This window comes from Trichoderma aggressivum, assembly GCF_033847375.1.
Source record: "Trichoderma aggressivum f. europaeum strain CBS 100526 chromosome Unknown scaffold_019, whole genome shotgun sequence".
Classification (NCBI taxonomy): domain Eukaryota; kingdom Fungi; phylum Ascomycota; class Sordariomycetes; order Hypocreales; family Hypocreaceae; genus Trichoderma; species Trichoderma aggressivum.
In genome coordinates, this window is record NW_026946385.1 from 220374 (window position 1) to 244619 (window position 24246).

The 24246-nt window shown below is 46.8% G+C and overlaps 12 protein-coding genes across 12 annotated transcripts; 7 read left to right on the plus strand and 5 right to left on the minus strand.

Moving 5' to 3' along the window:
* Positions 1 to 212: 212 nt before the first annotated feature.
* Triagg1_5438 (uncharacterized protein) lies at positions 213 to 842 on the plus strand (the record flags this gene model as incomplete). Its single annotated transcript, XM_062899952.1, has 2 exons — positions 213 to 503; positions 570 to 842. The coding sequence occupies 2 exons, from the start codon at positions 213 to 215 to the stop codon at positions 840 to 842; spliced, it is 564 nt and encodes a 187-aa protein (XP_062755559.1).
* Positions 843 to 1794: 952 nt separating this feature from the next.
* Positions 1795 to 2734, plus strand: Triagg1_5439 (uncharacterized protein; the record flags this gene model as incomplete). Its single annotated transcript, XM_062899954.1, has 4 exons — positions 1795 to 2070; positions 2133 to 2281; positions 2337 to 2493; positions 2549 to 2734. The coding sequence occupies 4 exons, from the start codon at positions 1795 to 1797 to the stop codon at positions 2732 to 2734; spliced, it is 768 nt and encodes a 255-aa protein (XP_062755560.1).
* A 263-nt stretch (positions 2735 to 2997) lies between these two features.
* On the minus strand, positions 2998 to 3942 carry Triagg1_5440 (uncharacterized protein; the record flags this gene model as incomplete). Its single annotated transcript, XM_062899955.1, has 3 exons — positions 2998 to 3527; positions 3608 to 3841; positions 3894 to 3942. 3 exons carry the CDS (start codon positions 3940 to 3942, stop codon positions 2998 to 3000), a joined length of 813 nt encoding a protein of 270 aa, XP_062755561.1.
* A 764-nt stretch (positions 3943 to 4706) lies between these two features.
* Positions 4707 to 6482, plus strand: Triagg1_5441 (transcriptional regulator family: Fungal Specific TF; the record flags this gene model as incomplete). Its single annotated transcript, XM_062899956.1, has 1 exon — positions 4707 to 6482. The coding sequence occupies one exon, from the start codon at positions 4707 to 4709 to the stop codon at positions 6480 to 6482; it is 1776 nt and encodes a 591-aa protein (XP_062755562.1).
* A 38-nt stretch (positions 6483 to 6520) lies between these two features.
* Triagg1_5442 (uncharacterized protein) lies at positions 6521 to 7636 on the minus strand (the record flags this gene model as incomplete). The annotated part of the gene is made up of 4 exons (XM_062899957.1): positions 6521 to 6771; positions 6829 to 7163; positions 7240 to 7469; positions 7529 to 7636. 4 exons carry the CDS (start codon positions 7634 to 7636, stop codon positions 6521 to 6523), a joined length of 924 nt encoding a protein of 307 aa, XP_062755563.1.
* Positions 7637 to 8575: 939 nt separating this feature from the next.
* Positions 8576 to 9238, plus strand: Triagg1_5443 (uncharacterized protein; the record flags this gene model as incomplete). The annotated part of the gene is made up of 1 exon (XM_062899958.1): positions 8576 to 9238. One exon carries the CDS (start codon positions 8576 to 8578, stop codon positions 9236 to 9238), a length of 663 nt encoding a protein of 220 aa, XP_062755564.1.
* A 669-nt stretch (positions 9239 to 9907) lies between these two features.
* Positions 9908 to 10762, plus strand: Triagg1_5444 (uncharacterized protein; the record flags this gene model as incomplete). The annotated part of the gene is made up of 1 exon (XM_062899959.1): positions 9908 to 10762. The coding sequence occupies one exon, from the start codon at positions 9908 to 9910 to the stop codon at positions 10760 to 10762; it is 855 nt and encodes a 284-aa protein (XP_062755565.1).
* A 344-nt stretch (positions 10763 to 11106) lies between these two features.
* On the minus strand, positions 11107 to 11571 carry Triagg1_5445 (uncharacterized protein; the record flags this gene model as incomplete). The annotated part of the gene is made up of 1 exon (XM_062899960.1): positions 11107 to 11571. One exon carries the CDS (start codon positions 11569 to 11571, stop codon positions 11107 to 11109), a length of 465 nt encoding a protein of 154 aa, XP_062755566.1.
* Positions 11572 to 12139: 568 nt separating this feature from the next.
* On the minus strand, positions 12140 to 13669 carry Triagg1_5446 (uncharacterized protein; the record flags this gene model as incomplete). The annotated part of the gene is made up of 6 exons (XM_062899961.1): positions 12140 to 12225; positions 12280 to 12675; positions 12742 to 13236; positions 13289 to 13462; positions 13512 to 13533; positions 13589 to 13669. The coding sequence occupies 6 exons, from the start codon at positions 13667 to 13669 to the stop codon at positions 12140 to 12142; spliced, it is 1254 nt and encodes a 417-aa protein (XP_062755567.1).
* Positions 13670 to 14684: 1015 nt separating this feature from the next.
* On the minus strand, positions 14685 to 18921 carry Triagg1_5447 (uncharacterized protein; the record flags this gene model as incomplete). Its single annotated transcript, XM_062899962.1, has 4 exons — positions 14685 to 15145; positions 15465 to 17798; positions 18183 to 18670; positions 18764 to 18921. 4 exons carry the CDS (start codon positions 18919 to 18921, stop codon positions 14685 to 14687), a joined length of 3441 nt encoding a protein of 1146 aa, XP_062755568.1.
* A 318-nt stretch (positions 18922 to 19239) lies between these two features.
* Triagg1_5448 (uncharacterized protein) lies at positions 19240 to 21444 on the plus strand (the record flags this gene model as incomplete). The annotated part of the gene is made up of 2 exons (XM_062899963.1): positions 19240 to 19763; positions 19821 to 21444. The coding sequence occupies 2 exons, from the start codon at positions 19240 to 19242 to the stop codon at positions 21442 to 21444; spliced, it is 2148 nt and encodes a 715-aa protein (XP_062755569.1).
* A 351-nt stretch (positions 21445 to 21795) lies between these two features.
* Triagg1_5449 (uncharacterized protein) lies at positions 21796 to 23926 on the plus strand (the record flags this gene model as incomplete). Its single annotated transcript, XM_062899965.1, has 5 exons — positions 21796 to 21941; positions 21996 to 22723; positions 22779 to 22945; positions 23260 to 23451; positions 23528 to 23926. The coding sequence occupies 5 exons, from the start codon at positions 21796 to 21798 to the stop codon at positions 23924 to 23926; spliced, it is 1632 nt and encodes a 543-aa protein (XP_062755570.1).
* Between the last annotated feature and the right edge of the window lie 320 nt (positions 23927 to 24246).

Sequence of the window (24246 nt, forward strand, 5' to 3'; positions counted from 1 at the left end):
TTCAGGGGACCTTGTTGGCTTTTGGCTCATGTAATCAGTCACGTGAAAATGTATCCGACGGTAATTTTGTGAATTCGATTATCTAATCCCGCTTGAGACTCCGTTGTCGCGCCAATTTTCGGTGATGCCTCACATTGAAATCTGGTATGCCAGAATCATCACGCATCTGCCGTCAGACTTGAAGCTTCGACTGCCATATCCCGGGCTTGGATATGAGCTTCTTCGAGGCTCCATCTCGGCTAGGCGCTGAATGGTTCTCCGTCGGTCTGGCCTCGTCGTTTCCCGACTCGGGGCTCGATGACAACAACTTGGCAAAATACAGAGCGTGTAGTGAAGAGCTTAGACCGGGATGCAAAGTCTTTCAGGTGCCCAGAGAAGACAGCTCTCAAAGAGCAGAGGTCTTTATTGGACAGGATGGAGATTTGGAGGGTTCTGATGTGAAGGGTTTAAAAGACCAAGTTCTTGTATTCAAGTACAGAGGGAAATTCCACGCCGTTGATCATGTAAGTCCCAGCACAAGTGTAAATGGTCATTCGTGTGGAAACGCCCATAATGACTTTTGTATAAAGAAATGCCCTCATTCGTCTTATCCCCTCTCGCAAGCCACCCCTTTTGACATTGAGGATTTCGGCGTCGTCTTGAGTGCAGGATTGACGTGTCCAAAACATGACTGGTCATTTGATCTGTTTACTGGCTCAGGAGACCGTGGAAACTATCAGCTTGGGCTTTGGGAAACCCAGTTGCGCGAAGTAAAGGACTCGGATACATCAGCAGACACGGTTTCGGGTTCCGCAGAACAGGAGGTATGGGTTCGGAGAAAACAGCGACAGCGCATCGGGTAGACTGGGTATGGCGTTGGACATGTGCATATAGACCAGGGTAATAAATTAGAAGCATGCTTTTATCATGACATTCAACCACGCTCATGCAATTAGACAAAAGTCGTGCTTGTACTACCAAGCTTTTCCTTATATAAGTACGACGAAATGCCAAGAGCTAGAAAGATAGAGAGCGCAGCAGCTACGAATCTTTCCATGAAAGAGAAAGACTTACTAAAGGATCGAAAGTTTTCCGTTTATCTCACCTAGATGTTTTCCGCAACATGCATATAGTATATGTAATTTCTTATCATCCCAACCTTTGGTGCCATTCAGCATATCATTCGACAAGTGTTTGGCTACTAGTACGTATACACTGTTGGCCAATTTAGCCGGGTGATAGGATTAGCGCTGAATTGTTATTGGCGTTTACGATGAAGAGCAGATCCATGGATCTTGGCACATATGGAGAGCGAATACGCACTTGGATGCCCATCAGCGTCAATGATCCTCCCACTTCTTCACCTACTTCCGCGTTTCATAGAAACAATATTAACAAACAGTACGTACGCTCTAAAAGAAATGTAATGATTGAAAAATGTGCAGGTGGCATCATTGGAGAAATGTAAATTGGTGCAGCTCCATGATGATGTTATGAGTCTCTACTTTTGTACAACTTGCCGGACATGACCAGTTAGATAGCCAAATAATCCCTGGACGATACCCCCTCCTGTATTATACTCCTCTTTCACTAAATACCGCTGTTCAATCCTACAAAGGACTTTGTCGGAGATAGAACTATGGTGCATCATCTAGCTCCGTACCGTTCGAGGCTACCTAACGCCCTATCTCCGCTAGAATCCGAGATGTATATATAGGTACCTGCACGTTGAGACCATTTGACGGATGAAATTTACTTATTGAGCAAGGAGTTTTACAGCATATTTCTTTGTTGAATATATTCCACCGTCACAGAATGGCGAGTGTTTTAGTAACCGGAGGTGGGCGTGGGCTTGGGCTCGGGCTTGTTCGTTTGCTGGCAACACTACCAGTATCGACTATCTCCAAGGTATTCGTTACTACAAGAGGAAGCCCGTCGCAAGATTTACGAAAAGTCATCGAGACCGCTGGCGGACGAGTCATTAATGTCGAATGCGAAGTTGTCGACGCGGCAAGCGTTAAGCGTGCCGCGGTTGAGGTGGAGGGGAAGCTTGGAGGCGAAGGGTTAGATATCTTGATCAATAACGTTGCTGTGAGTATGAATGCTTTTGAATTGCACTTACTCTAGTCTGTACTAACAGATGGATATCTCAGATGAGCGGAAATTATCCACAAGGCATTCGCAACATGGCAGCCGAAGAAATGCTACAGGAATTCAACGTCAACGTCGCTTCAACACACAGGGTTACTGCTACATTCATTCCTTTGTTACAACAAGGAAAGCAAAAGAAGATTGTCATGATGTGAGAAGACTTGTATAGAGTGCACACTCTCATTTCTTGGCTGACATTTTCCAAGATCATCATCTGCAGGCTCAATTGCATGGGCAAACCGGTACTCCTTTTCGCCTTCATATGCATACAAAATCACAAAGTCTGCAATGAACATGATGACGGTCCAATACGCCATTGAATATGAGAAGGATGGATTTACATTTTTGACAATATCCCCCGGCGTAAGTGGCTCCTAAGCACTCTCACCCTACTTCATTTTCTAACCTTCAGATGCAGTGGCTGAAAACTACCATGGGTGGCGACATGGCCGACCTTGACGTTGAGACGGGAGCCAAGGCAACATGGGACATTGTGAATAAAGCTGATGCAAGTTACAATGGAAAATTTTACAACATACATGTTCCAGGCTGGGAGCACAACGAAGGCGTAAACCAATACGACGGACTGGAAATCCCGTGGTAGAGGAATACTGGAGAACTACAAGGACGTCGATTGGGGGATTACGCTGCATATCTATCAAAAGTCATGTTGAAAATTTATTCCGTTCATGATGGGGAGGACCCTGTTAGCATGATATGTACAGGAATTCCGCGTTCTGCAAATAAAAGATCGCTCTTAGTCAAATTTGTCCAATATCGTATGTGCATTACTATCGATTATGTGTATCTAATCTAACAGGATGCTTTTGATAGACCTCCCCAATGTGTATATATCGTCATCTCCTATTAGAAAAAGAGGGACATGCCTCCATCAACCACAATATTGGCTCCGTTGATGTAGCTAGCGAGCCCGCTGGCGAGAAAAATAACTGTATTGGCAACCTCTTCTGGGACACCCGTTCGCGCAAGCGGAACAGCATCAAGAAGAGACTTGTAAAACGGATAATTGTCTCTCTTCACAATTTGATACTGACTCAGCCGAACCGTACCATCTGGCAGCGTAATGTTGGGGTTCTCAATGGATCCCGGGGCAATGGAGTTAATTCGAATGCCCAGAGCACCAAGCTTGCGGGCATAGTCTTTAGCCAGTACGGCTTGGGCTCTCTTAAAGGTCGAATAAGGAGAGCCTGCAATGGGGTGCCGTGCTTCAAAACCCGCCATCGAGCTGATGACGACAAGAGATGCATTCTCTGAAGCCTTTACCCTCTCTTCGAGAAATGGTGTCGATGCGTCGATCAAGGTGACCAAGCCCAAGATGTCTGCACGGAAGCTATTCTCCCAAGCTTCAGGAGTTGCTTCCCCAATCAGAGGAGATGCTGTTTTGAAGAGAAAATGCCAATCAGTAATGAAATTGGGTACAACTTGGGGACCGAAGGTTGTATTCATTATGACTTACCATTGGCAATAACTGAATCAATGCGGCCAAACTCTTTAGCTGCTCGCTCTACCCAAGATTTGATCTCTTCGGGGTTTCCAATATCAACGGCCGAGCCGACAGCACGCGCACCATTGGTGGCGCCCTTGAAGAGTGAGAATTCATCTCCCCGAATCGTGCGAGCACAAAATGAGACATTGGCGCCTTCGGTCAAAAAGGCTTCAGCAATCGATCTACCGATTCCTTTTGATCCACCTAGAATAGGGTGTCAATATAGCAAGAGATTTGAGTCGATGGCGTTTATTACCTGTAATAAGGACGTGCTTGTTGGCAAAGTTGCTAGAGAAGGAAGGCATCTTGGCTAATTGATGCTATCACGTTGGTGGTAAAGTTTTTGATGTAGAACTCGGTGTCTGTTTAGTATCTTGTTGATTCGAATCCGAAAGCCACCTTTCACTGAGATATTTACATGCTTTATACGGTTACACGTCTTGTATTCAGTACTCTATATCACTCATGAATAACTCTCGCTATTATCCATGGCATTTCTAATGTTCTGACTTATCACCGGCTCTCTTAATAATAACAGCATTCTCGATTCAGGTTTTGACCGATTTTTTTGTCTGTTCAAAGCGAGAATAGGGTAACAGCGAGATGTGGGGGTGATGGTGTTTAGGGATTAATCACATAATAAGCTCCGAGAGACGTCTTTTTCCGCGTTGAGTTGATCCTCATGTACGAAATCCACCAGCGGAGAGATCCGAACTCCGCTAAACTGGGTCACTAGGATCTGAAAATGCATCTTTAGTTTCCAATCGAATAAGCTTCTCTCTCATGCTCTTCTCGTCAACTGTCTAACCCTTTTCGTTGGACAAGAGAAGGATCGCGGAGTTCCGGGTGTAGGGCTTCACAGACTGAAAACCAGCTAAACCTAGAAGGGAGACCGCGCGGACATACGTTTTGGTGCAGCTGACGTTTCCCTTTCTGATGATCTTCTTTGCTTCTTCTTAAGCGAGTGTCTCTTTAAAGTGAGGGAGTCGCTGACAGCTATTGACTACTGTGAAAACATACTATCGAATACTGTCATACTAAACATGCTCTTGTTTGTTCAATCTCTTCAATGAGCCGCTCATCTACCGAAACATGCTGGACTTGTCGGGTTCGCAAGAAGAAATGCGACAGAAAACGGCCCACCTGCAGCGCCTGTCATTCACTTGACATTACGTGCTACAATGGCAACAACCGTCCAAGCTGGGTTGATAATGATCTCGAACGAGATCAATTCGCGGATCGAATCAAAGCGCAGATCAAAGAAAAAGCAGAATGCCGTCGCGAAAAGAGTTATATAAAAGTCCTGCCGCTCGGAAGGGTGAGGAAGCCAAAGATGGACTCAACTGCAGCTGGTCGCGTGGTCAAAAAGAGTCAGCCCAAGCACAATATTCAAGCCCAGGAGGGAGCTCTCACGGAACTATCTTGCTATGGATGTTCCAAGATTGGCTTGTCACCAGCTGGAAGCGGCCAGTCTGAAAGTCTTTCCGACAACCCTGCTCTACTCGGAATCAGCAACGATATTGACACTGATCTCGAGATTACGTTTTTGGACTACGTTTTCCCTTTCCTGTTCCCATTCTACCGCCCCTCCATTTTTAAAGGAGGACGCGGCTGGCTGCTGGCAACACTCAGAAAGAGCATGCCACTCTTCCATACGGCTATGGGCTTCAGCACATACTTTTTTATCTTGATCATGACGGACATCGCAAATGGAGAGCACGAAGTATGTAAAGGACTCGTTGAAGGGAAACTCATAGCTCATGTCGATACCGCAATCAAGGCTATGAAACAAGGAATAGAAGATCTGGCAGCGTGTGGAGAACTTGCTTCGGCCGAAGAAAAGGCGCACCTCATGGAAGGTGTTGTACAGCTTCTGGTGTTTGAGACAAACATTTCAGCAACCAATGAATGGGGTATCCATCTTAACGCCGCAGTGTCTCTTTTTAAAGAGATATTTGAGCAATACGGCCCTCAAGATGGCGGAATGGATCTCGACTCGGTATTGGACGGAATGCGGAAAACTGGATGGTCAGCGGTGAGTTCGTCACACAGAATTTTCAATCCAGCTCAGGGTGCTTTCATGTTTTACGCCGCTGTCATCATATTTGCAGACATCATCTCTGCAACGATTCTTGGAGATGCTCCAATGTTGCGGGACTATCATTCACTCCTGATTAATGACGGATGCGAGCCAGCGGACTCGCGTCGCCTATTGTTAGACTTGGAAGATTCCGTAGGCTGCAAAAGCTGGATTCTCCTCTTGATTGCCGATATTGCTTCCTTAGTAGAAGGCAAAAAGCAGGGACGAGTATTTCGCGACGATTTGCTCGTTGAAGGCAACAGGATAGCTGAAAAACTCCAGCATGGGATAACCAACCTCAAGAATAACCCGGGAAAGCCTGTGGCTAAAATGGGTTCCTTTCAGGCTTATTCTAACCCTGAAGCTATATCGCAAACGATTGATCCCACCTCGTATAGTTTGATATGGGCACATGCAACGGTTCTTTACCTGTTTGTTACTACTTCCGGGTGGCAAGAACAGCACCAGATTATACAAGAAAATGTCGCATCCGCTATCCAACTCCTCGATAAGACTTATTCCCCGGGAATTTTACGCAGCCTCGCTTGGCCGTTTTGTGTCGTTGGATGCCTTGCCTCCACTGACCAAGAAGAAACTTTCCGAAGAATTGCTTCCAGAATGGGGAATTTGTCGGCATTTGGCACGCTCTTTGAAGCGCTGAGGATTATGGAGCAAGTTTGGCTCACTCGTGGGGGGAGAGATGTGGAAAACTGGGATTTCACTTATTGCTTCCGTATACTAAGCTCAATACCTCTACTTATCTAATGCTAATATGACTGGCCATTGCCGCTGTTTCGTCTGTCTTAATGTCCCTTCCAGGCACCAACGATTTCGGCCAACTTGGTGGTCTTGATCTCGGGAAATTTGGCGTTCAGGCTCTTGTCTGCTGGAGCGATGAGGCTGCCATCGAGGATCCACGTGGAGAAAAGCGAGAACAAGGCTTGAAGTGCTGGCTTCGGAAAGTATGCATACAAGTCAGGGTGAGAAGGCAACTCCGTAATCTCTCCCTTTGCCAGTTTTTCGGGAGAATCAAACGTTACTTTGAACTTGGTGCCTGGAAACTAGTTAGCACTCTCTCGACTTGGGTGAGATATGAAATGGAATAGCATACCCTGGGCTTCTTCAGCAAGTGCAAGAAGCTTGTTGAATGTTGAATTTTCACCGTAGCAGTAGGTAATCTCCTCCCACTTGGGCAAACCAAGAAATGCGACAACAAACTTTGCCACGTCAAAAGTGTAGGTAAAAGAAAGGACCTCATCTCCTGTGCCAGGGATGGCAGCGGTCTTGTTCGGCTGGTCCAACACGAAGAACAAAGGCTTCAGGTACGTCTTGACATGAGGCATACCGTAGTAGTCCATGAAGTAGCCGTTAGCAACTCGAGTCCATTCCAAGTCGGTCTTGCGAAGCTCTATGACGGTATTTTCCCGAATCTGATATATAGGAGAGCTAGGTTGCAGGAAGAAGGTCAGTATGTATATACATATAAATTCAGAAAGAGATGGAAGAACAAGGCTACACTCACACTTTAGTATGAGGAGTACCCCATTCGCTGGTAATGAATCTTTTGATGACGCCAGATTTACTGGCTGCCTTGACCAGGTTGACTTGGCAAACCCCTGCGATTTCATCAACCACGCTGATAGTGGAGATGACGACGTCTACTTTGTGACTGGCCAGCTTTTGTGCAGTTTCATCGACATTGTTGTAGTCGACTGCAATAACGGGTGCTTCTTCATCGTTCACCTCTGGAACCTTTATTCTGGCCTTAGTTTTGATAACGACATCAGCAGTCTTGTGTGTTTCTCACTTACCTTGCGAGCCAAGACGATGACATCGTACAGAGGGGACTTTTTCAACTCTTCAACGATGGTGCGACCAACGCTACCTGTGCCGCCAGCGACTGCAATAACCTTTGACATGATTGCAGTTTTAGTGTTGTTGAGAATGTTGTTGTGAGAATGCTGGATCTGTGTTTATAACAATGTTTGACTTGAGGATGTTTTAGTTCCAAGTTTACAGGAATCTCTTGACTTATATAGCATGGAAGACACAACAATTCTCAACCCTTCCATCTGGCATCATCTCACCCCGTATCATGTCGATTTCTAAGCTCTCCTATTATCCCTCCATAAATTCTTTTATTCGTCGCCTTCAAACGTCGCCTCATCAATGTCCCTTGCGACAGCTTCACCGCGCGGTGGCCAAAACGGGTAAAGAGGTCTTGGGATTCTGGATCCCCGTCGTCACTCATTCCGCTGCCTTTCCCAAAAGAAACAAGGCGAATTTCTGGTGTTACAGCTGGTTCCTCTTTTGTCAATGTACTCGTACCATTTAGTTTGCTGGATACGTAAGCCGGGTTGTGATTCCTTTCGATTGCGTTCATCCCAGTTCATCCCACATTCCTCCCGAGATGAAAGTCTCCGGCTTATTCAGCAGTGAACGCACTTTTAATTTCTTCGCAATATCATTGCCATGCCCTAGTTTAAATAACATGTTTTCCAATCTTGTAGAAGTACTTTCTTTTCTGTTGGGTTTTGCAAATACAGGCATGAACAAGTCGGGAATCTCCAAACGGGTGTTGGTAAACTGCGCGCCGAGTTGCGGTATCGCATTTACACTAGCAACACCCAACTTTTAGAGACTCTGTAACCAATTTCTATGGACAATCCTCGCCTGAATTGTGTTATCTACTTTAAAGACAATGTTAGACTATTATTGTGCCATGACTAAAGCTATACCCACCTTCTGTGTCACATATATGACTCTCCGCTCGTCTCCTCGTTCTCTCCCTCCCCTTCATCCCATCCGAGTTCTGTATCACTACTCAATTTGTCGGAATCTGTCAGTAGTCAGTCGTAATGACGAACTTTACCATCAAAATCATCTCCGACAATGTCTGTCCCTTTTGCTTCTTGGGCAAAGCACGCCTAGATCGAGCCATCTCTGCGTACCGCAATGCCACTCCAAAAGGCGAAACCGACACTTTTACCATCTCCTGGCATGCCTTCTACCTCGAGCCTCACGCATCCTTTGAATCGGTACCGGTGCGAGAACACGTCGCACAGAAGTTTGGAAGCTTCAGTCGGGTCGACGCAATCCACGAACGGCTGGCGCAGACGGGCGCCGAGAACGGCTTGAACTTTACGTTTCAAGGTCGGATCGGCAATACTAGAGATTCTCACCGGCTTGTTCAACTGGGCAGGACAAAGGGCAATGAAATGGAGAATAAGGTGGTGAATGAGATCATGAAAGTATTCTTTGAAGAAGGCGGCGATATCACTAGCATGGACGACCTCATCAAGGCCGCCGAGAGAGGAGGGCTAGATCCCACGGAGGCAAAGGAATGGCTCCTTGGCGACAATGGGAGGAGAGAAGTGGAGGAAGAGGTCAACGAAGCAACGAGAATGGGTGTCACAGCTGTACCGACATTCATAATTAATGATAAATACCGGGTAGAGGGAGCACAAGGCGTGGACGAATTCGTCAAGCAATTTGCTCGCGCCAAAGCTGCAGAATGTTAGCCCGGTGAAGCGGAATCGACTTACAGAGGGAAACGGGACAGTCTGCAACGTTTTCTCATGGGGTGGCAAAACCACCTACGGCCGTACTTTAACGTGCTTTATATAGTTTACTCCAATTATTGCCCTTTATAGATGTTCCCCGTTCAAGGCTCTTCTCAATATCTCCAGTAAACGGAGCTCAAACTCGGGCTGAACCCGCGGGAAATCTAACCGCCACTGTGGGCTCAGATTTTATCTCCGCATGTGGTGGCCCCGGATTTTTGCGTAGTAATCGCCGAGTTTTCGGTCGAGGAATCCGCTATCCGCTCGAGTCCGCTCGAGTCCGCTCCCGTCCGCTCTCGGGTCGGTCCATCGAGACAAATAAATCAAGGCAAACATCCACGGATTGCTTCAAGAAGAGAAGATTCCCTCGAAATGTGGAGGAACTAAGATGTAACAGCGATGTGAATTGAGTCATACCAAAGCCAGACTATCGAGATGGTCGGGTGATGAGGAGATGAGGAGAAAGAGGCTGTATGAGGTATGAGGTGGCTTGAAACTTCAGGTATAAAAGAAAGGCAATGTCCTTGCGATATGGTATGTGAATCTTCTGCGATCGACCAAACGACAAGAGAAGGAGCAGCTGTTCACATCATCAACTTACCAAGAATCCTCATCTTTATAGCGACAATGGCACCTCAAACTTGGCTCATCACTGGTGCTTCGTCCGGCCTTGGCCTGCACCTCGCCATCATCGCCGCAAAGCAGGGCAACAAGGTTATTGCCACAACGCGCTCTCTGACTAGAGCTCAAAACATCTCAGACAGGAACATCCAAGTCGCTCGTCTCGACCAGAATGAGCCACTAGACCAGATCAAAGCCGATGTTGATGCCATTGTCAAAGTTCATGGCCCCATCGACATTGTCGTCAACTGCGCAGCTTACGTTCACACCGGCATCCTCGAGGATCTCACACCAGAGGACACATACGCGCAGTTTCATACCAACGTCTTTGGTGCTCTCAACGTCTACCGCGCCATTCTTCCTCACCTAAGAAGCAAGAGATCTGGCACCTTGGTGACCATCGGATCAATGGCGGCATGGTTCGCTCACCCCGCGGCTAGCATATACAACGCATCCAAGGCTGCTCTGCGGTGGCTCAGTTTCGGTCTCGCCAGCGAAGTTAAGCCTCTGGGCATCAAGCATCTGCTCGTAGAGCCCGGCCGCTTCCGAACGGAACTGCTGAAACAGGACGGCAACTTCAGAACGTCAAACGGAAGCGACGGCATCGCCGATTATAGAGAGATCAGCGAAGCAGTCAAGCAGGGCATCGCTCGCGAGGCCAACAAGCAGCCTGGTGACCCCGTAAAGGGAGCTCAAGTCATTTACGACGTCGTCACCTCTAGCGGCGTAGCCCAGGGCAAGGAACTGCCAGAATTCCTGCCTTTGGGACAGGATGCCATTGAGGAAATCACCAAGTCAGCACAGTCGGCAATTGATGTCTGCCAGGAATGGAAGGTGATTGCCAGTTCAACAGACTATTAAGAAGCACGATGAGATGTGATTTCCAGAAAGCCGTTAGCATGTACATAGTTTAGGATAGAAATAGTATCTCTTAACTTCATACCACTTAGTGGGTTCAACTAGTTGGCAGAATATGACTCGAAATATTTATATCCATGTAAAATATCGTGGAGTGATAATATGGCCATAGTAGAGGCAACAGACAATGAGATTGCACTCTCGTCAGAGATCCCTGGTAGCCAGACACCCAGGTAGTAGTCGCTAGGACTCGGGATAGTCAACTCACGAATTCGACCAGCCACTCCCTTTGCACAATAAATTCCATGATATCTCATCCTACTACTAATAATAAAGTCACATCTCCCTTAAATAGAATCATTATCCTTTTGTGCAAGTTCCAACACTCTTTTCGCCACCTGAACCCGTAACTTTGCTTCCCGTTCTCGTAACTGCTTTGTGAAACCATCGCCCAACTCATCCACACATCCAATCCGTCGAACGACAATCTCCCCTGATTGCATCGGAATCTTCTTAGCCCAGCCGAGGGCCTCTTCCGCATCCTTGGTATGGACCATCCACCAGCCACAAACATGAGTTTCTGCAGCGACGTTGAACGGTCCTGGAACGACTTCCGGCGGATTATCAGTGGAGTACGTCAATCGATAGCTATCAACCGAAGTTGGTCGGAGGCCTTGAGCGTCAAGTAAGATTCCCGCATCGTTCAGTTCTTCATTATACTTGTTCATTGACTCGAAGACCTCTGGAGGAATTTCTGCCGGTGGGGCTTCAGCCATGACATTGGCCTTCATAAGGAAAATGAATGAAGGCATTGTGAAGTATGAAGACTAAGTCTGTATTGAAAATGAGGATCTTGATTGCAAAGCTGCTCGTGTCGTCACAATTGAAAACAACCTGGTATATCCAGACTCTATATGCATTATATCATGCTTTATCATGGGGGCAAAGTTTCACATCCGCTAAAATACCATGCAGGCAGCAACCCCTCAATGCCCAGGCAAGTTGCGCGAGAGGCGTTTATTTAGAGCGCGAATGACGACAGGTCGATGTGCGTAGTTGGTCCCAGTTTACTTGTACAAGAATTCACGTTTCTAAACGTACCGTTAGCTTGAACGTTAAAAAGTCACTTGGTTAAGTTGTCAATATTGTAGAGGCTGCTCTTCAAAGTCATCACAGTGCGGTAGACATATGTCGTGTTCCATCAAATTGTGAAGAGAAGTTCTCGACGAAGTAAACATTTTTTTTGTCTCTATTAAAACAGCTCTTGTCATATGTAGGCAAAGGCTCACCCTACTGCTTCTAGACAACCACAAATACCAGCCTATACCAAACCAACATTTTCTCTACCAACGTGCTTTTATCATGGCCAAGTCCTTCCCTTTAGCAGCTACATGCAGTATCAAGACGATACTCAAAGGCGAAGTCGAAGTCGGACGAATCATCAACGATGGTAATCTTCCTAGCTCCTGTTGACATGTTAGGGTCTCTATACTCCACGTCACAAGCATATATGTTCTCACCTCTCGGAATCTTGAATGATCCCCAGAACCCATCATTCGCGATGCTCCGTAGAGCGCCGGCAGCTCCAGATCCGACATCGACCATACGAATATTAGATCTCTTGTACTTTTCATCTCCTAAAGTGAGCCTGCCATGTGTAGAGCCAAGTTTTACGCCGTCGGCGAAAACAGTATATTGCTCGGAAGTCGTCTCAGTATCGGCAATGGTAAGAACCAAGTCATCATCGTATTGCCCAATGTAAATTTCTCCATCTTGTCCCAGTCGTTTATGCGAAACACCTCTAGTCCAAGGAACGACTTGTCTTCCCAAACATGGGGTATCGGCAGAGCACGATCCGTAGAAGAGAATCAGGGCACCAGTTTCAGACTTATACCAAACGTCATCAGCGGCAGTTCCTAACAGCACTCGTCAGTAACACAGTAATCGGGCTTAATGTTGCCAAACTGAGAATGACAGCTCACCGGCAGGGATGAAAAAGTCAAGGCCTGAGTCATGCGGTTGGATCTGATTGCCGTTGATGTAAAGTGTGAATTGCCCACCGGCAAGCTTCGTCATCCACATATCGAATGGATATATGTAATTGGAGATTGGCTGGTTTGGGTTAGGGAGAATCATCTTTTCATAACCCGATGGCGCCAGCTTTTTGGGGGCGTTGTTATGCTCCAAAGCAAGCCATTTGCAGGGCGAATTATCCTGAGCACAATTCCACCATTCCCTGGAAGGATTGGAAGGTGATTGGCGCCCGTCGAGTGGCTGCTGCTTGTCCTGATAAATCTTTTCAAAAAGATTGATTCCAGTTTCGAGAGAGTTTATCTGATACCTAATGAATGAATCCAGGTGTATCTCGTCATGGGGGAAACATTCCAAAAAGGCTTGACGGAGAAGAGTCTCCAGTTCGGCAGACCTCAGGGTTTTTGCACAAGTTGGAGATTTGCAAAATCCAGTAGGAAGAGGACCTGTGGGTATTGTAAGTCGCAGATAACAGTCATTCAATAATCATTTACTCACACTCGGAGGCAGGTGGTGCGCATCGGCCGTCTTTCAACTCATGGCCCTTTAAGCAACAAACCCATTCGCCGGTATCTTTGTCTTGGTGAATAGTGCCTGCATCCTCACCTGGACTGCAGACGTCTGAGATTTGGACGCATTTCCAGACTCCTTTCACCAACTGGGCAAATTGGCCTTTTACAATGTTAATACAGTGATGGCCTTTTGCAATGGGTCGACGTACCTTTTTGCCTGCAATATTCGGCCTAAAGCGACAACATTGTCAACATTATGGTATTATGAATGGTACTAGGGGCTCACAATTGCTGCGGGTGGCGATGCCTTGGCCGAAATGACTGTGGGCAATAGGGCAATGGCCCCAAGAACAAGTGAAACCTTCATAACTTATACTTGGACTTGAGCAAACCGGACAATACTGTTTGTAGCAGAGGTTGTCTGGATTGAGAGAACGCCGTTGAAGATAGAGATATCTTTATATATTCCAGTAATAGTCTCGATGCAAGGAAAATCAGAGGATTTCACAACCTTTCCATGGAGAGGCTTATGCCAGGCATATCCCAGGTTGCGCAACATCCGTGTCACCTGCTAAGCCTCATCGCAACCTCTGGCTTTGTTATGAAACATTTACAGCCCAACCCCCCATAATAACCATGAGTACCAAAGGTCTATCGTCGAATAGTAGAGATCTTTGTTGCCATGTGGCCAGTTGTTAATGGCTCTTTGCTATCATAGAAGGGATGAGATGCATCAGTGTAGTCTTCTCAGCCTGAGCGACCAAGCCACCGACTTGAGTCCATGAGTAATGGCCGGGGGCCACAACATCACCGAAAGAGGCCCAAGGTGCCATAAATTGCTTGCCACGTCAAGATATTCAGCTCGCTGCAGAGCCTCAACATAGCACAACATGTCTCACTTGACCAGGTGGGTCTCCAACGGCCGGGTCATTTTGTCTCGGAAGAAGTTTCTCGGAAGCATCCTTCAGGAAACCATGGCGTTTCGGTATAGCAGTCGTGCCCTGCAGTAAGAGGATCAATGGTGTGATTCCCTTGAATATCTAACATTCGACAAAGATTGGTTCAAGAATATATATCGGAACATGCTTAGGACGTGACGTACGTCTTGCAGATGCTGTAATATTTAATATTTCCTCCACAAGGAGCATTGTGCTAAGTAATTGGTCAATATTATCTCTATAAATATGTAGCTATATTGACACGGACCAAATTGTCCGGCTTTCTTGAATCACTTACTTAGTATTTTCCTCAAGGGATGAAGCGTTCTCCGCGACTCGTCAGTCCTCGTGATAGGTGAGTAAATTATTTCGGCAGGACCAGCTAATCCCTATTAGCTATACAGGTTGACTGACTTATCAAATTTATTATATCACAAGTTGTACTCACATCCTGCATCTGTAATCATCTCCGCCAGATGCAATGACACAAGGGTCGACCGGACTCCATGCGGCAAAGTTTGTTCGCTCAGGATAGTGGCCGTGTTCGAGCCCTGCAAGAGTTCCCGAATTGAGATCCCAAATGCTTATATAACCGTCTATTTGTTCTGTGAGATTTTCTTCGCAGTAAGAAGAATCGCCGGATGGGGACTTACTTTCTTCGGCTCTCAAGAGAAATGCATCATTTTCTCCACCTACGGATCCTTGCAAAAGATAATCAGTGTTGCTTATACCAGGACGTCGCTGAATGACTTCACCGCTCGGGAGAAGCCGAATATCGAACCCGCCGTTAACGTATCCCATAAGAATGAGGCTGAGGCCGTCGCTGATAGAAATCCAAGACGGACGCTCCGACAAAGAGATTTTGGTTGCTAGTTCCGCAGCCGCAACTCGGAAGATGAGCAGCTCTTTTGTATATGTTACAGCCACAAGCCACTTTCCGTCCCTTGACATGGCACTACATTGGACGCGTAGACCTTGAATTTCGATCCACGAGCGATAATGACCATCGGATATTTCCATAGTCACAATACCAAGCGTATCACTCAAGGCAGTCAAGATGACATATCTGCCGTCAAGTGACCAATGGCATCCCATTCCGGCTTCATGATGCAGGGGTAAAATTTTGACCAGCTCTCCGCTCTAGAAAACACGTCAGCTTGAAGGGAGCCATAGAGGGATTTGGAGTAGTTAATCTTGCCTCGGAATCCCATAACCTTGGCTTACCGTCGAGGCTGAGGGTCACAATCAACGAGTCATCCGGACTCCAGGACGCTTTGGTAACGGGCTTTTCGTGGCCCAAGGTGCTTTGTAATTCGTCTTTTTGAAGGTCAAAGATCAGAGCTTTATTGGAGGAAAGGCAAAGAGCTAGTCGTGAGCCGTCTTGTGAGAAGATGCACGCCCACACTTCTCCATCGGTAGCTATTTCTTTGACGACGGTGAATGGAATCTGGCGCATCTCGGAGGTTTGGCGAGAGATCTCTGGCATCATTGATGCAGATGCTAGAACCGCGTGTAACCCTAAATGGGTGCTCCATTCGAAATTCGTTCGGCCATAGAGATCCATGTGGTCGAGATCAAAGTTACCCCGTTCAAGTATCATCTTAATGATGGTAGTGTTTTTACCCAATAGGGCACAGGTTAGAAGGTCCCATCCATGACTTTCTTGTATATCTGTCTCAATGCCATCTTGCGCAAACAAATACCTAAAAAAGTCTTCATCGCCGTGTACCGCTGCCAGGAGCAGCGGTGTCTTCCCGTCACGGTCTTTGGCGTTTAATTGAACCCGAGGTTCTGCTTGGAGTATTTTCCATACAGCGATGCGATTTTCTGTATTCGTTCGGGCTGATAGTGGCCTTTGAGAGCCAGTTTCCAGAACAGAGACCTGGCTGGTCATTTTGTCAACGACAGTTTGTACAATGCCAGACACGGGAGAGAATTGAAGACTTTTATCCGAATCAACCGCTACTGTGGACTTTTTGACTTGAATGTCTGTTGGCTGGTTGAAGTCTAGAGTTGCTCTCAGTAGAATGTCATATGGAGCATCTAGATTGCAACTGAGGAGCAAATTGATGAGGTTACAATCTGCAAAAGCAACTGCTGAGTAAATTTGAGAGCATGTCGACGAACTCTGAGCCCCCATATCGATAAACTGGCGAATAAACTGCGAAACATCCTCTGAAATCCGTTGTGAATTTAGGAATGCACGTTCAAGAGCTACCGCAATGGCATACCCGTACTCTTGAAGGTAAGTGGCAATGAACGAAGCAAGCAGGCTCTCGCCATGATCGCCCTTGGCGAAAAAGACTTCAGGCTCTTTAGCGTGTTCCCATATTGAAAAGCACGCATAGAGAAGAAGGGGGCAATTTCTCAATTCCTGATTCTCTCTTGCTGCAACGTCAAAGGCCCGCATGTAAGCGAAACTGCTTTTTAATACAAACCAATGACATTCGCTCAATATCAACTTGAAGTACGTAGGCGAGACCTGGCTTGATTGCAGATATTCTTTAACTGAGAAATGAGAGAATGAGACGATGCTGTTGCGCGGCTGGGGATCCTTGTCGGATAGCTGTGTGCTTGTGACGAGCCCGGAAAGAATGTTCAAGACTTCCAAAGCCGAGCCAAACCGATTTTGATATACGCAAGATATCTCATACTCGCTAGAAGAAGGCAAAAGGTTCGCTTCATCACTTTCTTCCACCTCAAAAACGGCAAGCTCTGCAATCTCGGCGAGATTCAGAGGTCTCGTTGAACATGCGAGCCATCTGAGAACAGCCATGGCCTCCAGTTTGTAGTTGTTCAGATCAATGCGCTGAAGAATGCGGCTATAGGTTTCGCCCAAGCCACGAGGAAGTCGCTTCAAGGCTCGGTTGACGTCAATCTCTCGCGTTTTGCCCCTCAGTCCCTGTATTTGGAGATCTGCCCAGCGGAAGACGCCGTCAGCATTCTGGACAAGGTGTTCTATTACCCTTTTCTTGAGAGCATGAGACCAAGCTTTGAACGAATCCTCTTCTCTCATCAAGGCTCGTAAATGTTTGCGTATGTCCCGGTCGACATCTGTAGCGTGGAGAGCCACCGAACTCGTCGGAATAGATGCCTGTGATATTTTTGTCTCGATATCGACCTCTAGGCGACTTGTGATAACAATGTGAAGCTTCGATTTGACGTTTCTGAACAAGCTGGCCAAGAAATTGATAGCTTCACCTCTAACAAAGTCTGAGTCGCATTCATCTAGCGCATCGATTATAAGAAACGTTTCCTCTGATAGATTTATGATCTCTATTAATAGAGAGTCTAATTCTTCCATTGGAGGGGTCTTGGATGGAAAATGAACGTCATAAAGGCTTCGAAATGCTTGAGGGATGAAGAACTTGTTCTCGTTATCGGGATGGGGAATACAAAGCCTCTTTAGAATCTGTACCAAGAGGGCACATTTCATACTGCGAAGACTTTGAGAATCCTTGTTCCGAAACGAAAAGTAATAATATGCAAGCATACTATCATGGGTGCTCTCGAGGTGCTCAATAACCTTGGAGGTCATGATTGTCTTTCCCGAACCCGCTGCGTCTGCTGTCAATCATAGCTTTGAAAGGCACATATGCCTATTCATGAAATACCAATATTTTCTTACCTTTCCCATGTAACCAAAGTAAAGACCTTTCTTTCATCCATGGGACTATGTGTCTATTCACAAACCAGCTGCCCGTACTGGCGCTAGGTTTTCTAGCGCTTTGGGATTCGGTGTAAAAGCGTTGCTGATCAATGTATGGGAGCCATCCCAGGAGGCGATCTCTCGTCTCTTTAGAAAAGTGATCTGATGTATACAAACGTTAATAATGGATGATGGGTACGGGGAGGTCCAGCTTGCCTTTTACAATATCTGAGGAGGAGGAAGTTAGCACTAGGGCTATCCAAGGGAGCGGCTGTGTAAGTTGGAGGCCTGACCTTGCTCGTTAATTGCACGCCGCAGACGTGCAAACGCATTATCCTGCCCTTCTCCATATATGAGCGGTATATAGACACCAAATATGCCCAAGAGGGAGTAGGCCTTGTCTTCGGGATAAGTTGTGGAACGTCTTTCTGACCACGCCATCCGCTTGTCGATACTAATCTCAGACAGCCGGCGTCCTCGAAGCACATCGATTGGAATTCCAGTAATCTCGTGAATTCCTCTCTCTAATGACTCTTTGCTTCCGAGATGCGCGCATTCAGAAGAATAAAATTCCACTGTCGCGGGGGCTAAGAGTTCTTGTAAAGTCCAACCCCGAGTGAACCACCGACTTTTGCGAAAGGAAGACTCCCAACTCGGTGCAGGTGAGGCATCAACCTGGTTGTTGTCTCCGTGTTTTGTTACATCAGACAGATATACGTAACATTTGGCAGCGTTTTTGTAGAGTCGGAACATGGAGTTGATCTCCCTTTGAAGCTCTGTGCTATTCGATTTGTCAATACAGCAGGTATCTATCCAGAAGTAGGATAGGCCATCTGAAGCTGCTTGTCTGGCACAAAACTGTATTTTACGGTACCCAGGCTTAGCAGAGCCTTTGCCGGCAGTAATATCGCTGAATGTGACTTCATCATCATCGCCACCCCAGGTATGGGAGAGAATCGCATATGGTGGAGGTTCGTTGATGAGATCTTTTGTGCACACCAGGCGATTGCCGTTGAAGCTAAGAAGTCGCATGATTCGAAACCATTGATGCTTAAATGCTTGGCGATAGTTGACCAGCTAGATTGAAGTGCTCAATGAGCTTGTTGTTGGCTAAATATACGCGCGAAATACAAGACATTCGTGAAATTGCCTGCTTTTGTTAGGAGCTTACCAGCCAGCTGCAATGAGGAATCAGGCAGACGTGCGTTTTATATGCGTGGTGACATGGAAACTAAAACCGATCGGAAGGATTATTAACCCCCAAGAGCCGCTTCTCCGCTCAATTTCCAATTTGATCCAAGTTACTATCTTCACAGACTTGATGCGAGAATCACTGTCAATACCTTCAAAATGGCTACAGAAGTGAAATTATCACTCCCAAATGCTCGCCCATACGGATTTACCTTTCCTCTTGCTACCACAGCATTCATCGTGATTGACATGCAACGGGATTTTCTAGATCCAGACGGCTTCGGATCCATTGTATGCGGCAACCCCGCCATCTTCTCGTCCATCCGCAAAATCGTACCAAATGTCCAGAGAGCTTTAGAAGCGGCACGTTCTATGGGCTTGCATGTCATTTATACCCGAGAAGGCCATCTTCCGAATCTCAGAGATTTGCCTGCTGCGAAAAGACTGAGACAATTGAATGCGCCAAACGGCAACCAATCGATGGGCATCGGTGACGAGGGGCCAATGGGGAAACTCTTGGTGAGAGGAGAGAGGGGTCATAATATCATCAACCAGCTAAAGCCGAATCCTGGTGAACCAATTGTTGACAAACCAGGAAAAGGAAGCTTTTGGGGTACCGGATTCCATAGGCTGCTGCTTGCTAGAGGGATTACACATTTGATACTCACTGGAGTGACGACAGAGTATGTCTGGAGGAAGCAGTGCCATTTGGCTGTGTACACGACTAACAGTGATTCTAGATGTTGTGTTATGAGCACGTTACGAGAGTGTAACGATAGAGGTTATGAATGCTGCGTCCTCTCTGACTGTACCGAAGGATTTGATCCAGCCATGGTGGCAGCATCATTAGACACCATCGTCTGTCAAAATGGCCTTTTCGGATATGTTGGCCATAGCAGTGAGCTCATTGCACAGCTATATCAAATTCGCTCTCTTCAGCCGAGTTTTGTTGCAAATCTTGATGCCATAGCGCTTCCCTCTATCAGTGAGCTCAGAGGTCTATACAGAGATGGTCTACTCAATCCAGAAGCTGTCATACGATCAGTGTTCAATCGAATAGCCAAGTATGAGAGCATTGATCCATCTTTGTGGGTATCTCGAGAATCTCTAGAGAGTACATTGGCAGCTGTCAAACGATTGTCTACGACCTATGTGGGCAAAGCACTTCCTCCTCTCTTTGGCATTCCATTCGCCGTCAAGGATAATATCGACGTGACTGGGGTGATCACCACAGTTGCGTGCGACAGCTTCGCCTATACCGCGACCTCAACTGCTCCAGCAATTCAACATTTACTTGACGCCGGGGCAATATATATAGGGAAATTGAACCTCGACCAACTTGCCACTGGTTTAACAGGATGTCGCTCCCCGTATGGCACTCCTCACAGCTACCATTCCAAGAAACACATCACTGGTGGCTCATCTTCTGCACCAGCTGTTGCCGTCGCTGCTGGACTTGTGTCCTTTGCCATTGGTACCGATACCGCCGGAAGTGTTCGGGGTCCAGCAGCATTCAACGGAATCGTCGGCTTCAAACCAACCAAGGGTACCATCTCGGCAAGAGGCGCGGTACCTGCTTGTCAAAGCCTTGATACACTCGGGATCCTAGCGCCTTCTCTGCATGATGCAAGACAGGTTTGGTATGTAATGGATCAGTATGACCATTTAGATTCGTACGCCAAACCACCATCGAGCCTACCTACTTGGATGGTGGATTATCGAGGATTCGGACTGGGAGGTTTCACCTTTGGCACACCTCCAGATTCTTTCCTAGCATTGTGCTCGAAAAGCTACCAGCAGCTATTCAAAATAGCTGTTCGCAAGTTACAATCGTGCGGAGGAACACCAGTCGATATCGACTACATGCCATTTGTCAAGGCGGGCGGTCTCATCTATGGTGCATCTCTTATCCATGAACGTCTTGCTTCAATCGGACACGATTTTATCACAGAAAATATTGACACACTTCATCCCGTCACAAAAAAGATCTTTGAAGGCGTTTTGTCATCCGACCTCAAAGCCTGGGAAGTGTTTCGGGATCAAGCCACGCAGATGCAGTGCATCGCAGCGGCACGCCGAATGTTCAACAAACTGGAAGATGGCATTGACGTTTTAGTTGTGCCTACCATGCCTTGCCATCCTACTATACAAGAGGTATTGGATGACCCAATAGCTCTGGGTTCGAAACTTGGCATATTCACGTATGCCGCAAATGTTGTTGACCTATGCGGTGTTAGCATTAACGCCGGATGGGTAGAGGATGAGGGAACACGGCTGCCATTTGGTATTACGTTTCTGGGGGACAGCGGATATGATGGAAAGGTTCTAGATATTGCAGCTGTTTTCGAAAGCCTTATGAAATAATGTCAAGGGTTGTTCACCCATTCAGGTGTTATTTTGAGGCAATCTGGATATTTATGTTGTATGTATGACTCTGAACTACATATCATTCATCAGTTAATAGCTCTAATGCCGACTCAAGAGCCGTCCCCACTAAGACAGTTATCCGGAGTCCACTGCCGATGCGGGGATGCCGGAAGATGGTTGGAGGTTTTCTAAAATAATATTCAACTGATAGTTACGCCTAGACTATTTAAGTCATACATTTACTTGAACAATAGTTTATCAATAGTAACAAAGTGTCGAGTGTCGAGCTGAATTTACCTACTCATTGCTTACCGGGTACATGTAGTCAACAGTCACAGAATCTTAAACATGAGCTCATCAATACCGACCACTCAAAGCGCAGCCGTCATAGAAAATCCTGGGCCAAATGGAATCGTTCGAATTGACAATTCGCATCCCGTTGAGGCCCCGGGCAAGCATCAAGTCCTTGTCAAGTTGGAATTCAGCGGTATCTGGTAAGGACTTGATTATGCTCTTCACATGCAACTGGTGTTGCTAACTTCTGTCAGTGGATCAGAGGTTCGGGCGATGCTTGGCTGGGGAAATTACAGGCCCGTCATAGGCCACGAAGGAGTCGGCACAGTCGTCAAAACAGGCGAGAACGTCTCAGAGTCGATACTCGGCCAAAGGGTAGGCGTGAAATGGCTTCACAGCGCATGCGGCCTTTGCTCAGGATGCAAAACCGGATCTACAAACCATTGTGCAAACCCCGTCTTCACTGGGCTTCATGTTCAAGGGACTCTGCAGCAATACGTAATCGCTGATTCGCGATACTTGACGAGGATTCCAGACGGCTTGCGTTCAGAGTTAGCTGCTCCCTTGCTGTGTGCAGGGCTGACAATGGCAGGCGGGATTGGAAAGCTCGATACGCATATACCCAGTGATGGATGGGTGGTGGTTCAAGGCTCTGGCGGCGGCCTGGGACACATAGGAATCCAAATTGCCACCAGGTTGAGAGGCTTCAAAGTTATCGCAGTCGATTCCGGGGCATCCAAACGGGATCTCAGTCTACAATGCGGTGCTCAGTTCTTCATCGACTTTGCCACGGAGAATGTCGAGGAGAGGGTGAAGGAAATAACCGGAGAGGGAGCTCACGCGTGCCTTATTGTATCGGGATCTGAGGCCGCGTTTGAGGTAGCTCCAAAGCTGGTTCGGAACGCGGGATTGTTAGCCATCATCGGCTTACCCCCAGCGACATTCAATTTCCCCATGACGGCCAGTCTATACGCAGTAAAAGGTACATTCATCCTCATTTCTGAACTGTAGCGTTGCTAATTGTGTTACTCTGATAGCGCTCACTGTCACAGGTGTTATGGTAGGGACTGAGCAGCAGATAGTGCAGCTCCTGGAACAAGCTGCTGCAGGCATCATCAACCCTGTGGTTCAAATCGAAGACTTTTCAGAAGTCCCGAGAATTTTTGAGAAGCTCAAAAACAACGAAGTGACGGGACGCATTGTGGTGAGGATTCCTGCGTAAGATGGAAGAGAGTTTCATGCTATTGGCCAACAACTGGATCACTGTGGCCACTGTGTTGACTAAAGACCTGAATCAAAAAGGCAGGATAGCAGACAATAACGATTAGATTGGCAAAGTATCTCAGAGAGTTATAGACACATGAATAGAATAAACTTTGACTTTTGACTTTCCAACACCATAACACGAGCATCTCCACCAAAATTCCACCTTGTCCGCAGATCGCCATTCCACGTCCAGGCCTCTCACGTGATGGCCTCCTTACACGTACATGTATCTGACGTCTGCGATCGCAAAAGTTTCAAAGTCTTGCACCATACAAAATCAACATCCAAAACGCACATTCATATTCAGGAGACATTCGATTGTCCAAGTTGCCGCAACTGTGGTGCAAGATGCCGTCTCCAATCCTGACCGCGACGCTTCAGGCCGCAGCCCTATCAACAGCGTCCAACCTCTGTGCTCAGTTCATTGAGACATACTGGAACAATGTGAGATTCATACATCATGTTCCCCATATGTCCATTATACTGTGTCAACGCTTTATACTTACTCTATCAACAACAGACCGCCTTTCACCTGGACCATTTCCAACTCTTCCGCTTCATAGTCCTCTCTCTCATCACCGCTCCCCCAAACTACCTTTGGCAGCAGTTTCTCGAAAAGTCCTTCCCAGCATACCCACCCATGCAGAAATCACGAGATGGAGGTAAGGATATAGAACTCAAAGCGATGGAAGAAGCCGCAGCTGGGGCTTCCATTGGCGGGGGATCTCAATCACACTCTGAAGCAGCAACTCAATCCAAGTTCAGCATCCGAAACACTCTCACCAAATGGTTCATCGATTGCATCACTGCCGGGGCGATCATGAATACTGTTGCGTTTTTGGTCATCATGGGAGTGTTAAAGGGTCAACCAATGTCTCAGATATCTTCTAATATCAAAGCCGTGGGTTCTCAGCGCTAACCCTCCACTTGAAGAGATGATGGTAACTAATCTCGTGAAACAGCAAACAATGCCTATTATTATCGCAGGATACAAGATTTGGCCCATCGCATCGATTATCAGTTTCAGCTTCGTCCCTGTTCATCGCCGCATCGTGTTTCTAAGTTTCATTGGCCTTCTGTGGGGCATTTACTTGAGTCTGGTTGCAGCAAGGGTTTAATCTCATCTCTCTATTTCACTCAACCAAAGATTTTGTGATGTTACATTACAGTGTGCACGTTCAAGATGCATTCACGGAGGACATTGGCAGCGTGGGTTTTGTATAAACAAGCACTCCATAC